This window comes from Falco rusticolus, chromosome 8, assembly GCF_015220075.1.
Source record: "Falco rusticolus isolate bFalRus1 chromosome 8, bFalRus1.pri, whole genome shotgun sequence".
Lineage (NCBI taxonomy): Eukaryota > Metazoa > Chordata > Aves > Falconiformes > Falconidae > Falco > Falco rusticolus.
In genome coordinates, this window is record NC_051194.1 from 3,389,424 (window position 1) to 3,404,714 (window position 15,291).

A 15,291-nucleotide genomic window follows, 5' to 3' on the forward strand; every position below is an offset into this window, starting at 1 on the left:
ATCCAGACTGATTTTGCCAATGTAATTTTCAAACGTCGTATCCAAATTTTAAATGTTTATTTTAATTTGACATCAAACCATTGAAGAAACAATTGTTTTCATGCTGTTGTGTGCACAAAGCAGCCTACAGGTCACCACATACCCTGGAAACCCTGCAGGTCTAATTCTGAAGCCATTTCTGCTTTGTTTCACACATTTAAAGATGCTAGCCTGTAGAAACTTTACATCTCTTGTTGTGCTTGACAGATTTTTCTGATTTCTCATGCAATATTTTAATGTCTGCTGTCTGTCCCCTGTCTTTATGCTTGCACTTCACTGCTGTTCCTGAACTTCCCCTCCCACTTTGTCAAGGATTTTGTACATCATCATTTGGTTTTATTTCTTCATGGAAGGACAAAATTTTTAATTTGAGGCACACAGTTCTTCACACATGTACTTACAGATGGTGTTTGAAGAGGAGTAACACCTGCAGACAGCAGCACTCACACCATCCTAAACGTTTCTGCAAGTACCGGAGGCTCCCAGCCCCTCAGCCCAGCTGTGTTTAAACATACACAGCGACAGACAAGAACCAGCTTTACACTCATACACATTCCTAGAGGCTTCTCCAACGCCCACCTTTAAATGCATACCACTTCAAATGCGGAATGAAAATTTAAAATTAAATAAATATGGCCCCATCTTCTAGAAAAAACAGGTGTGACCGGCGCGCGCGGGAGGGCCCAGGGAGTTGGGCTGCCGCACTGTTCCAGGACCGGCTCAATGGTGGTTCTGCCACGGGCCTGCGGCGCGGCGGGCTCGGCCCGGTGTCCCGGGGGCTGCGGAGGAGCGGCCCTCAGCACCCGCTTTTTGCGGAGGGCGCTGCTCCGGGGGGATGACGGGCGAAGCGGGCCAGGCACCGGGCACAGGAGCTGGCCTCAGCCCGCCGGACCGCGCCGCCAGGCCCCGCTGCCACGGCAACGGGCGGGGCGGGGCCGCGGTGACGTCAGACGCACGGCGGGGCGGGCTGCGCCTCGCGTCCCCTCAGAGGGCGTTTCCCGCCGGCGGGCGCGCAGCGGGGCGAGGGAGTGTGGTGTGAGTCCCACAGGGGCTGTGCTGCCGCCCAGAGGGCATCGCCGGGCTGGCGGAGGGGTAACTACTGCCCCCAGAGGCACAGCTGCCATCCCCCAGCTCACGGCTTTGCAGCTGTAAATGAATACACGCATAAAATTTGAGGGAATTACTTTAAGTTTTGGAAAATCCTGCAGCAGGTGGCAGCGTTCAGCCTGTGGAGAAGTGGGGGCGCTTGGAACAAGTGTCACATACCGCATGGCCGGCTGGTTCAGAGGGGAGAGGGAGGCCGTGTGGGAGCACCGTTGTGCTCATGGTTCCTGTAGGTTGGTGCCCTTCGGTAAATAAGGGCACACCTCACAAGTACAGTCAAAGGAGAATCTTTAATAATTTCCTGGTAAAATAAGAGGGTAGGTTGAGCAGGTCCATACAGGGATTTTTTTTCCAAGATGTGTTTTTCTTGAAAACCTGCACTGGGGTGGAGGCAGTGCTGTGCAGGGGGCGGGGGGGGGGGGGGGGGGCTCAGGGAGTCTGGAAGATGGGCTGGGAGTCGGAGTACACTGAGGTAGCATTCCTAAAGAAATAGGCTGTGCGGGTGCAGAGGCTGCTCCTACCTCTGCTGCTGTGTGGGTTAAACAAACTCCATTCTCCTTTTTACTATGGCTCTGCTCACCTGCTCCAATATTGAAGTAAAGGATGAGCAAATCAATCATTTCTTTGCCACATGACCTTCTGGGTTACCTTTGTGTCTGGGAGAGTTTTGGCTGGGAGAGTTAATCTTCCTAGCAGCTGGTACAGTGCTGTGTTTTGGATTTGGTATGAGAATACTAACCATGATATTTTGTTCCTGGCTGCTTTGGGAAGAAGGATCATCTCTCCTGAAGAACAGCATGGCATGGCATGGCACTTGGCATGGCAGAGTCTCCTCATGTTGCTCCTCAGTGGCCACTGGAATGAAAGAGAACAAAACCAGTTTCTAACAGGTGACTTGGCTTACTGGTTTCCCTAACTTTGGAGTCTTGGGCTTGGCTGATGTTGGTACAGATAACTCTTCCCAGAGGCCACTGCAAAATGAGAGACTGACCTGAAAAAGAAAAAAAAAGTTATTGGAAGAATGGATTGTTTTAACAGAGAGGCAAGTAGTTTGCTTTCACTGTTAGTTCTCAAGCTTCTCATTTTATGATGGGACAAATCTACCTTAGAAACATTTCATTTTTGCAAAATGCTACACAAATATGTAATATTTACTCAAGATTTATATAGATTGACTATGCTGGAAAATGTGATTTTCATTTAATGTAATCCCCTATTAACTATCATTTTTTGGGAAAAAAAGTTGGGAGAAACATGGAACTCAAAACAGCTTTCTGATCAGGAACTATCTATTTTTTTTAATTCATATAATAGATATGAAATTGTATCTATTTCAGTACTATTCAAGAAGTTGGTAGAAGAAAAACATTCATGCTCTAGACTGCACACTGTAAGGATTTTTTCCCATTTTTTGAAGCACTTGTTACAGTGGATAGTTTTAACGGTTGCACAGAAAAAAACTTTCTCCAGACACCCAATGAAAAAGTTTAGTTCTGAAATTGTAGTTTCCACCTGGCTCTGGAAGTCGGTGGGTTACAAGTATATGATAAATTGAAAACTTTTAAACTGAAATGCCTGTAGTGAAATTGAACAGTACTGGCAGTGATGCATTTAAATTCATTGAGCAAGGAAGTACTGGAAATAATTATCAGCAGATATAATGCTATGATGGTTATTTAGTGCAGATTTGAGACCTATTAAACTACCTTAGCAAGGGTAGAGCCTCTCTATTGTTAGTTGGGGCTGTTTTTTTGAAACCAGCTTGGGATATAGTTAACTTCATTTAAAAACCTCCATGTGCTGTACAATCAACAGAGCAGAAACGCAGCTGGTTCTTTATAGGGAAAAAAATAAAGCTTTCAATTTATTAATAAGACTCCTGGCCACACCTGTGTAACAGGCAGCTAGGATTAAAAAGAAAACATTTTATTAGGTAACGTCATAACACCGTTTCTTGATGGTGTTAGAGGAGACTGAACACTGTCACTGTTGAGATAGTGTTGAAAAAGTTTCCAAGCCAGGTGGAAACAAGACAGGATTTCAGATTTAGCTCGTTTGGGTTTTTTTTTTTGTTGTTGTTCCCCTGTGCAGGCCATGACTGTTGCCCTGCGTGGAGCTCTGAGTGTGGGGTACGTTAGGAGTGACGGGGGTTCAGGGGCTGGAGAGCTGCCTTTGGGTAGTGGATGCTCTTGCTGCTCTGCTGGGGCCATTGCAGCAGAGCACATGGTAAGAGTGAAACAAGTAATGGTGCTAGACCGATGTTAATTATTTATACAGGTCCAAGCTTGCACTTGTTTTTTTGCGGTCTGCTTTCTTCCTTACAAATTAGCTGGGGCTAAATATAAACTGTATAAAGCTAGAGGAGCAGCAGTGGAATGTAAAATCAAAATGTCTGTGTGATGGGGGGAGGAGGAAAATCCAGAAGAGGATTGCTTGGCAGGATCCATTTTGCGCTAGTGCAGGGAATAGTGTTTTAGTGGCTGGGGAATGATAGTTTCTTATTACCAAGCCTCTTTGAAAAGCTCACTCCCTTGCAGCATCAGGCTTTGTGTGGATTCCTATGCTTGTATCTTGCTTTGAGTGTCTGAGTATTTTCACCGAGATGGGACATTGGGTTAAAAAGTGTGCAGAGCGTAAGTCCTTGTGGAGTAAAATCCTGACCCGTGTGGGGTATTGATTCCGAGCAGTGCTCAGGTCAGTCACTTCTAAAATAATCCATGTCAGCGGAGCAGCCACAGCACGTGCTTGGCACCAACTTTGGCAAAAAAGCAGTTAGGAGCTTTGTGCTAATTAAACCAGGATCGATGCTTGTCAAGCACATGGGTAGCCGGAGGCAAAAGAAATGGGCAGAGGATGAAGATGTTTATATCTGTCCCTTCATTATGAGTCTCAGGGTGTTCTGACCTCCTTAAAATCATGTGAAAGAAAAGCAAGGGGGCACATGTCACCAGGCAAACCCAAGCTCCAGGGCTGAGTTCTGAGGCGCCATGTAAGAATTAGGTCATGACTTCAAAGAGGTCTGCTCTAGCCCGTTGGAGTAATGGCATTAGAAAACCAAACCACTTCCCTGGTTCCCCGCTACCCTCCCGCAGAGCAGAAGCCAGTGGGTACGAATGTTTTTCCTAAAATGATTTCTGGCAATATCCATGTGCTCATTTGTCCGCAAGGCCGTGCCAGCCCTCGGACCCCTGGCCTGGGATGCTCCGCGCTGCAGGCGCCCTGCTCCTTGAGCCGGTTCACGGTTCTTCAGCAGCTCCAAATTAAAAGCTGAGCTTGCTGCTTCTCCGTCGCTAAAATCTGCTTGCTTTAAGCCCCAAACGGTAATTAAAAAAAATATTAAATCTGTCTTCCACGGGGGTGAGGCAGTTCTGGTGACAGACCAGCGAAGCCGGGCACTGCGGTGGCCGATCCCGCTGGCTCCCCCAAAACGCCTTTAAGCGCGGAGGCAACGCGGGGCACCGGTGGGGGGCTCCGCGGGCGCGGAGCTGCGCGCAGGCGCCCACCCCCGCGCCGGGCTGGGTCGGGCCGGGCCGTCCCCCCGTCCCCCCGTCCCCCCCTTGCCGCCCGCGACGTCGGCCGGCCCAGCGGCGCGGCCCGCCCCCCGCGGAGGGAGACGCCATTGCGGGTTGTTTGTGCAGGCGCGGAGGGAGGTGGCGGCGCCGCGGCCGCGGACTTTTTTTTTTTTTTTTTTTTTTTTTTTCTTTCCCCCCCCCCGCGGCGATCATGTCCACTCCGGCGCGGCGCAGGCTGATGCGCGACTTCAAGAGGTGAGCGAGGCCCCCGCCGGTACGGGGCCTGCGGGCACCGGGCCCCTACGTGACACGGGCTGGCTGGCAGCGGAGGAGGCACCGCGGCGGCTGCCCGGGCAGAGCCGCCCGGCCGCGGGCCTGACCCGGCAGTTTGTGGAACCGCGGCTCGGGCTCGCACGGGCCGGGCCAGCCCTGGCGAGGGGGGAGCCGTGGGCAGCTGTGGCGGGGGCGGCGATTCCCGGGGCGTCCCTTTGTGCTGAGGGACGGGGGCTGGCCCGGAGCCCCCTCCCCCGGGGGGTGCCGCGGGCAGGGGCGCGCTCCGAGCCGGCGGCTTCGCCCTTCGCTTCGGGGCAGCGGGGGAGGGAAGAGCCCTGCGGGGCGGCCGCCCCTGCGGCTGCCGGGGTGAGCGCCGGGGTCCTGCCGGGCAGGGCCGGCTTTGTTTGTGCCGGGCGCCGCGGCACCGGCCGCCCGCCTCGCCCCTGCGCCGACGGCTGGGGGCGTCTGAGGATAGAAGTTGAAGCGGTGCCTTGAGGCAGGGGCAGCCCCCGCTGCTGGGGAGGGCCCGGGTCGCGGGGCAGGCCGGGCTGGGGGCCGGTGCCTCGGGGTGCCCTTGCCCTGGGGTGCCCGGCGGTGCGGAGCGGATTGGGGCTGGCTGTTTGTGCCCTGCTTCCTGCGCCCCCCGCCTCAGCCGAGCTCTGGCACACCGAAGGGGTTTGGCCCAGTCTGCTGAAGTGAGCAGGCAGAATGTAGGTAGGTGTGTTGGAGGCTTGTTGGGTCGACGGTGTCTCCGAAAATGAGTATTCGGGACAGACGTTAAAAAATGAAGCCCAAAGAATTAGAGAACGCTTAATTTGTCTGTATGCAATAAACAAAACGCCCTTTAATGTTTTTATGCACATGCTATTCTGTCTAAAGCTTTCAGTCATGAAGCATCTTCTGTATAATACAAACTGCTAAAGAAGCAGTTATTAGTTGCGCTCTTTTAAACATTAATGGCTGAACCACAGGCTCTAGAATAATTTATTTCCAGTCTAACATGTAGACGCATTTAAGAGAGTGTGGAAGAAGGTGGGGGGATCTTCTGTTAGCTTTAGAATATGTCATATTGTTTCACTGGACTGTAGTCGCTCATAAGTTGTTGGAAGTGAGTCAGCTTTGATAGCATCTCTTTTTTTTAGCGTAGCTATGTCATACCAGTACCTGAAAATACATCAGGAAACAGTTGACATGTATTGTAGTTGCTTTACATGACTGCATGTAAAACTACAGTGGTAAGAGGCTGATCTGTGGATCTACAAACAGTTGCGTGTGTTTGAGATGTGGAGCCTGCTTCTCTTGTACTCGGGTGTTGGTGTTAGCTAAGCGGGTGTTGCTTGATTGCTGTTCAAATCAAAACAGGATATTCAGTCCTTTTTATTGTATCCAGTTACACAGATGACGTGAACCAGTGATTTTTTTTCAGGGTGAGGGACTAAGTAATATTTCAAGACTGCAGCCAGATGTGGGTTTTATGATTTTATAATCTTAGAATAACTGGTTTAATAATTTTGAAATTTAAGGTGGAGTAAAGATTTTAAAGCTGTGGAAAAGTATAACCAAGTAAACACAAAGTAATCAAATGTATGTATCAAATATGCAACAACTTTGATACCCCCAAACTTACGTAACTTCTTCATGTCAGTTTTTATTCTTCTCTTTCCCACTGTTATATATTTGTTTAGCCTTATGTTACTTCTACCTCAGCAGACTGTGTGCTGTGAGCTGTGATTCACTTTGTTAAATATAAACTTCTTTTGCATGCTGTGATTGTCAAGAGCAATTGCAAAGAGAATAGTTCAACAGATTTTGTATCTCCTTGAATTTGTTTGACTAAACCAATAGAAAAAATTAGTTTGTTTGGGGTTTTTTTTGTTTCATTTTGGTTAGATTGTTTGGGGTTTTTTTTCCTCTTAAAAAGGGGGTACAAATGCTGCATTTTCCCAAGCTATTTAAGACTTCCAGGCATTTTTTGGATCAGTCTAATTTCCAGTCCTTGCCACAACCTTTCTGTAGTTAGACCCTTTGACAGTAGGGTGCACATGAGCTTTTAAATTGATCTAAAAACCAAAGCCATCTCTCAGATGCACTTGTCAGGCTGAATGCTTAGGCATTATTGTTGGCCTGCAGCCTGGCTGTCATGTTCCTGTTCTCCCTGACCAAAATAGTAGGTGGTTTATGCTGTTGATACTAAGCTGTCTGAACTGCGTGTGCTTGGAGAGCGAGGGTGTAAACACAGAGTTCAGAAGGGATCTGAGCTGTAAACAGCAAGCCCTGCTCCTGGGCTGCCTCTGTGGGGCAGTGCCATTGCTCAGCATCCACGTATGCATGCAGGCTTATCACAGACTTGGGCAGTGCAAATGCAGGAGAGTTTACTGGCTGTATACCAGTGTCAGCTCTGAACAAACCTCCATGTACACGCTGATGTTCAGTTAGAATTTGTCCCTTGGTCTGCAGGGCTTTTGGTAGCGACTCATTCGTAAGCGTACTGTGATCAAGCCTCATGTTGACACTGAGGGATTGCTTTTGAAGCAAGGGCAGTCACTGGGGGCAGGTTCTTTATTCTTGCATAACTCGAGAGGCCAAGTAGGTGAGGTGGGTAGGAGCTGCCACTGAAGAGGTTTGATCAGGAAAATGCTCATCAGGTGATGAGGGCTTGCTGACCATTGTTCAGGGTCTTATGTGATCTTCAGCAGAAACACTGGTGTACAGAACCATGGGCAGAAGGAAAGTAACTGGATCCTGTTCTCCGGTTGCGATACATATTTCTGTGTGGCCCAAGTTTATGTGGTTTTCAGTGAGCGTGCCTTTGCCTAGTCTAAGGATTAAGTAACTAAAAAGAATTAAAAATGCTTCCATGATTACTTTAGAGATAAACACATTTGTTGAACTGGTAAGAAGAAGCACTATACAGATTTTCCCCTTGTTCCCTTTTAAGCAATCAGCTTGCCAGTCAAAATAGGCTTATACCAAATTTAGCCACATCATGCACACAGATCTGGGAATGCACGAAAAGCTGCACTGACAGTCACTTGTGCTTAGTCCCAGCAAGTGTGCTGTGTAAGTCTCACTGGCTGGTTTTTGGCTCCTGTTTGTGGCTGCAGTTTGTTCTTGTCTTCATTGGTGGCAGCCAGCAGCAGTTGCTCTTTCATAGTTCACTACATAGTACCGTAAATCTCAGCTGTACATGGTGCTTCAAAGTATTCTTGCCCTTAATGCTTTGCTCCCTGCACACTTAATGTAACCTGTTGGGCCATTGTAGTGTGTTGGTATAATACATGAGAAAATCTTGGTGTGTGTTGTCTTGTAGGTTTGTCTTTTGGAGTATTGATAACGTGTGTAATGCTTTGTGTATTCTCTGATTTAGAGTGATAAAATATTTACAAAATATGGATATTACTGTTAAATTGAATACTTCCACCTGCAAGTATAATTATGTAAGGCTTGTCATTCTATGTTTGTAATTCTTAGATTGCAAGAAGACCCTCCTGTGGGTGTCAGTGGTGCACCATCTGAGAACAACATAATGCAATGGAATGCAGTTATATTTGGGTAAGCATTTGTGATGACTATAAAATCCTGTATCAAAGGACTAAATAAACCTGGGTTTTGTTTTTACAGTTATTCTCTTCTTTTGTGTACGTAAAGTCAGCAAACTTAGAAACATGACCAAGTGTACTGTTGCAGTGTTTTCAGGGGTAATGTAGAATGCATAGGAAAGAAAAAATTAACATTTGTTCATCTTTTTTGTTGAATAAAGCTTGCTTAATGGCTGAATAAATAGGTTAGGCTGTGTAGGAGTTACGAAAAAACAGGTTTCCTCTCTAAAGAACCTAAGAGCCGCATGTTCTTGGCCATTAAATCCAGATGTATTAGCGGTGATTGGATTGATTCCCAGTGGAACGAGGTACAGGTTCTGTCTAGAAAGTTAACATTAGAAGTCCTACAGAACAGGAGCTGGCTTTGTATCCTTTCATAAAACTGAAGTATGCTTGCTAGTAATTTGCTCGTTAATTCTAATCTAGTCGCATAATGGTGTATGTATCATTTGAGATGATGATAAAGTAGGTATCTTGACTAGCAGATTGACTATGGGAAAGTGTCCTAGGCACAACAAAGCTCTCGGAGTTTGCCTCTGGATACTTGCCTAAATATTTAAATTGTCGCCTCTGCTTGTGTCTTGGGGAGGATGAGGAAGAAGATCTAAATGTATTGTGCTTGTTTAGAAGTAGGTAGTGATCGTTTTTAACTGGAGTTTATTTTTAAAACCTTTCAGGCCAGAAGGGACGCCTTTTGAGGATGGTAAGCCGCTAACTTTTATATTCTCTGTCACTATAACAAATCTTGCCAGTATTAACATTGTTCTGTTTTGAAAAAATAATAGACGTTATCTGTATATAATTTGGAACAAACCAAGCAAGCAAGTGAAGGAGTAAGGTCTTGTTGGCTATAAAAATACGTCTGTTGATGTACGCAGTGTCTTGTCATAGTGGTTGGTGGTTGGTTAGAAAGCTACAAAGCAATGCTTATATCAAGACTTGTTTATACATATACGCTAGAGCTTTTAATGGGGGAAGTTGGTCTAATGGTGCCAGATGTGTTTTCACATCTCCATAGCTAAGCTCAGCAAGACAGTGTGCTTTGCTGGTTTCATCTGTGTGGCATGTTTGATTCATCTCCATTCTCCTAATGAAGAACAGGTGAAAAATCTTGACTTGTTCTGAATATAGAACTCAGTGAGGGGGAGGCAATACCGAATTTGTACATAAACATGAAAGTTAGTGTGTAATGAACCTCCCTTAGGCATATGAGGAATAATGAGTTTAATAATTATAGTATTATTGCAGTAATTGGCAGCAGATGGGGTTTTCCTCTGTGTTGGGTTGGAGGAGTTACAGTAAATTATTCACTGATCCATAATAAAGGTTTTCAGTGAATCAGTCATGAACTCCAAAGACTGAGATTGCTGATTATGAAATTCCAGTGTTTCTTTGCTGGCACTGCAGTGCCAAATTAATGAAACACCTTAAAGTCACCAACCATCGTGTTGGGTCACAGAAAAGGGGGAGGGCAGTGGGACAATTGGTGCTGGATGTAGCTGTCCTTGCCATGTACACAGTGAGTCTCCGAGCTTCTACCTAGCTGTTGCTGTTGGGTTTATTACTGTCACTAAGTAGTAGTTCCATTACCGCTTGAAATACATGAAAAGAAACCAGACTCAGTGTTGTTAGCTTATACAATGGTGAGAAGAAATACTGATCACGAAGCACATAGGTTAACCTATGTTGTATATATTTCTGGAGGTGTTCTTTTGTTGTCAGTTAATCTGATTGTATTTGTTTTTGTTTGGACAGGTACTTTTAAACTAGTAATAGAATTTTCCGAAGAATACCCAAATAAGCCTCCAACTGTTAGGTTTTTATCAAAAATGTTCCATCCAAATGGTGAGTAAATCATTTTGTTTTAGGCATAATACCCATTAAATACTGTGGTGTGGTCATGTGTTCTGTGAAGCTCCAGAATGCTTAACAGCTCTCAATCTCTCTTCATTGCTGCCTCCTAAGTAGATGTCTGGGACAGCAACTGCTTGATGAAAAATTAAGAATTATGATGCTATTAGGAAGCAGCTATCTGTCTCTTTCTAATCGATAGATAGCCTCAGTAGCAAAGCCTGTGAGCATTTTCAGCAGCAGCTGCACTTAGGTTGGCTTAAAGAGGCAATTCTGGTTGCAGATTCCTGCCCTCTTCCATTTAACAGCAATTGTGTATGCGCAGCCACATTGTGAATCGGAGCAGGGAAGTGATCAAGCCAGATGTTATTTATTTCTGTCAGATGAGATTTCAGCCAAGTCCATGCCTTCATTTGGTTCCCTGTACCAGCCTGTGCTAGCACAAGGAAGAAGGTGAGAATAACCAGCCGTAGGGAAGTGCGAGGAGGGCTGACCCGAACTCAGTGATGAGAAAGTGCTGTGGTTCCTGCTCCAGCACTTGATAGGTTTTATTCAGTTATTCTTGCATGCAGAAAACACAAACCATGCCTTTTGCTTTTCCAAGCCCCTCTGTAGCAATATGTCACGTAATGTGCAGGGCAGTGTGCCTCTGCTAGTAATCTGTTGGGGTTTATTGGTACAAACAAGCCTGAAGACAAGGGTTTCGGAGTTTGAGTGGTGAGTTTGTTTCACACAGGCTATATTAAGACAACTGGTAGGTATCCAGACAGAAGCAGTGTTTCAAGCACACTTTCCAGTATTTTTTCTTACCTGTCTTGGTGTGTCTCATAGTGAGCATAGAGTATGTGAAAAGAGGGCAAGAACTCCTGCTGTGGAGTGTGTGATAGCTGTGAGATCCCCAGCTGGCGCAGTGGATTCTGCTCCCGCAGTAAATGTCTCGCTGCTCTCTGGGAGCATGCTCTCCACTGTGTGCATAGGGGCCAGTCACACAAGAGGAGCAAGAATCAAGTCTACCAGTTCCTGTGCTAATGCCATCATCATTAGACCTTCCTCCTTTTCCTCTTAAGTGTTGTTACTTCCAGTAATACATCTTCAAAATACAAGGTGTCATATGACGGAAGATTGTGAAGCGTAACTGCTGTCTTCTTCCCTAAAGCATTAATTTAAGCATAGACTGAATTGGAATGGTAAATCTGCCTTGAACAGTATGTAATGAACAAACTATAAAATAAATCTGATTGTTTCCAAATATCTGTTGTATTTGCAGTTTATGCGGATGGTAGCATATGTTTAGATATTCTTCAGAATCGCTGGAGTCCAACATACGATGTTTCATCTATTTTAACTTCAATTCAGGTAACTTCACATCTCTTTTAGCAAATAATTCTGTTGTTGTTAGTCTCTCTTCCAGAATACACAGCTCGGTGATGGGGCTAACCAGGTAACTGTATCAAAGGGGACTTCAAATACTTGTGAGCTAAGCAGTAATTTTTCTGATCAAATAAAGGCTAAGGTGTTGTCTGATGTAATGACTAATTTTGAGCTACAAAACTGCTGTTCGGTATTTCTTGCAGGAAAAGTTACTGGTTTGGGTTCCTTTTTAGCTCTTTTTTAGTCAAGACAGGACATCAGATGGTAGAAATTTGCCTAGTGTTTGAAACACTAACCTTTATCCTGAAGCCTTGCCCACTGAAGTCCTCGGGGAGACAGTACTGCTAAAACCTAATTTACTTGGAATAAGTAAAAATGGCGTGGCTCAGCAAAAATGCATATTTTCTTTTCTCCTGTGTGATTGTTTTTATTTGTCTATAGTGAAGTTCTGTAGGAGGCATCTTAAGCCCCTCTTCAGTCCTGAATGACAATAGTAGTGTAATTGCCAAATAATCAATTACCATCATACTGCTAACTGGTACAAATGACGGTGTACCTGTGAGGTTTGAGAACCTCGAAGTGTATGCAGTGCTACTGCTTCACAGTGTATAATTTGAGGTTCAGTGGTGTAATTATGGGTGCCTAACCATGAGTTTAACTGTTGGTTTTTTTCAGTTGGGCTCTTCTGAGTCATGTGTGCCTCCTGAAACACAGTATTTGAAAGTTGTAAGTTGATTTTTCCATGATTTAAAAGGTGTTGGCTTGTCTCATGTTTTGTTTTCCCCTTTTTGCAGTCTCTGCTTGATGAACCTAATCCAAACAGTCCAGCAAACAGTCAGGCGGCACAACTTTATCAGGAGAACAAACGTGAATATGAGAAAAGAGTTTCAGCTATTGTTGAACAAAGTTGGAATGATTCGTAACAGCTGCTTTGTTACTCTCCATCCTCATAATCATGACGTACAATTTAACTCTCAATAGAAAGGCTACCAGAAATTTCAAGTGCCACAGTTCTAAGAATTTGCATAAAAACTCATTTGCAAACAAAATTAAGCCCTCCAGTTTAGGAAACTTAAAAGCTTGTGTATCTCGATTAACGTACTTTTTATTGCATGGTATGAACTAAGTTATTGCTACATAAATTTGTAATATATCCTGTTTGTATTTTTTTCCCAAGTGTATAATGTTGGTGTGGAGTTTTCATGACAGAATATACACATTTTGTAAATCTGTACTTTTTCAAATATTGAATGCCTTATTTTTGAATTCTTTAGATTTTTAAATTGGAGAAAAGCACTTAACAAAGTTTTTATATATAAATATTTCATGTAAAACTGTTAAATACATAACCTTAGTGCAAGACATTCTGCTTTCACTCTGTATCTCTTTCAAAGGGCTCATTTTTACTCCATTTTTCCTCTTGGTACATGCTGATGATACCATGCACTTTACAAACAGAAGTTAACCTATGATGTAGCTGTCTTTACTGGATATTTGCTTCTGCACCAGGGCTTAACTTGATTCTTTGTGTCCTCAGTTGTATGAGGAAGAGAAGTATTGGTAGCTGCCAACTTACAAATGGGGAAACAGATGTAACGGTTTTGCTAAAAGTCCCACTTTAAACCAGCGACAGAGTTGCAAACGGGACCTGGGTGACCAGGCTTAATGATGATGTATTCTGATAACTTATTTTTTTTAGGGAGATTGTATTTTACCAAGTTGTGAAATGCTGTCATCTAAATCTGTCCTATATTCACATACTGATACTGTAATATTGTTTTTAATATCTTCTAATAATTAAAGAGGTGTCCCATTAGTTTCCCTTGGGGGTAGGGAAAGAATTAATAACCAATGGCAGCAAACTTGGCTCTGTGCACCACGTGGTCAGGTCTTGTGTCTGTTCACAACAGTTCCACGTACTCTTAAATTGCCAGTTTTAAAGAAGTTTGGTCTTGTTTCTGTAAGTGTTGATGTGGTAATTTCTTACTGTATTCTGTAAACCAGGCTGGATAACTAGAGTAAAGATTTAGGCCCTTTTTTTTTTTTTTTTTTTTCTCCTTTTCCTCCCAGCAGCAGAATTGTAATCCCTTTGTCGTAATTCCAACCAGCATTACATATGTATTAAAACCCCAATCCCTGTACCAAAATACAGCTCAGCGTTGCCTGAAAATCAGTGGAAGTTTATTTTAGCTAGAAGAGAAAATGTTTATTTGCAGTAGTCATTACTAAAAGTTAAGTCTCTCTCACACCTGCTTGCAAAATTATTCTTTAATTTATAGGAGCAGCACTACTAAGTTTTGAAACAGCAGAGTACTAGTTAGACTGCTGTGTGTTAGTAGCTTGTGAAACAAAACTAGTTTACCTTAGATAAGAACTGTTAGGAAATTTTAATTAGTGTGCAAAGGCTCTGAAACTAGTGCTAAGTAATACTAAACCACAGTCTTGAAAAGTCAGTTTGCTTTCCTTGAGTCAGTGAATTTGTGTTTAAAAATTCTTCAGTCTGCATCTGATTATTAACAGAAACCCCAAAGGATCCAGTTTGCCTCTTGACTGGTGAAATTACAGTAACTCTAGCAAAGTGGTGGTAAAGCAGCATCAGTGCAGATATTTTGGTTCACAGAATACAGAAGTTTCCTGCTTCTAAGAATTACTCTAAACTTTTAACATTTTTAAAAAATTTTACCTCCTGTTTCAGTATTTTTGTTCATTTGACATGTGGGTGTGAGGTGATGTTTGCCATTCATCGGAGTCCACGTTAATTTGATTGCTCCTGAACAGGCAGTTTAGCCTAGTTACAGATTGGTGAAGCTCAGAACATGTTCCTGTGCATCTGGGACGGAGGCAGCGTGTGTCTGAGAAACCTGATCGGAGCAGAAGGAGGTTTAATTGGCGATCAGCACCGCAAACTCGCAGTGCCCGTGCCTGGGCAGGGACCCACAGACACGGGTCCAGGTGTGCGTCTGAAGTGGTAAGGGCAGCGCTTGGAGCCTGCGGTTGGTAAACTTCAGGTGGGAAGTGCCCTGCTGGCCCCCAGGCAGGGGTCCTCGCTGTATTCCCAGCCTGTGCTGGGCAGGGACGTGGCCTTGTTTGACGGGATTTTGCTGTGTGAACTGCGGAATGTGGATGTGAACATCGGGATGGCGAAACCCAAGTTTTCAATGACCTGCCTAGAGGAGCCAGCGGCTGAGGGGGGAGTTTCAGAGCACAGGACACATGGCATCCCCCGAGGGCTGCTGGGGTGGACGAGGACTGGCGACTCGCGAGCCCTCCCAAAGCACGCGTTAAAAATCAGCACAGGGTAGAGCTTAAAATCCGTTGGTAGCCACAATTGGATTACCAAGCAAAACGAGCCCGTTGATGATGGTGTAATTAATTTACCGCGAAGCCTGACTAACAGGAGCTGCCATCACGTCGCTCCCGCTGCTGGCGCTGCTCGGGAAGGCCAGCTCGCCATCCCGCACCGGGGTTCCCCCGGGAGCGAGCCTGTGCCGCCCGCAGCGGGGCTCCCCCGGGAGCCTGCCGGTGCCAGCCACCCGCTGGGT

The 15,291-nt window shown here is 45.1% G+C and overlaps 1 protein-coding gene across 1 annotated transcript; it reads left to right on the plus strand.

The window, feature by feature from the left end:
• The first annotated feature begins 4,754 nt into the window (after positions 1-4,754).
• Positions 4,755-13,571, plus strand: UBE2B (ubiquitin conjugating enzyme E2 B). The gene is made up of 6 exons (XM_037398038.1): positions 4,755-4,910; positions 8,400-8,480; positions 9,205-9,230; positions 10,283-10,372; positions 11,646-11,734; positions 12,544-13,571. The coding sequence occupies exons 1-6, from the start codon at positions 4,867-4,869 to the stop codon at positions 12,670-12,672; spliced, it is 459 nt and encodes a 152-aa protein (XP_037253935.1). The 5' UTR covers positions 4,755-4,866; the 3' UTR covers positions 12,673-13,571.
• The last annotated feature ends 1,720 nt before the right edge of the window (positions 13,572-15,291 follow it).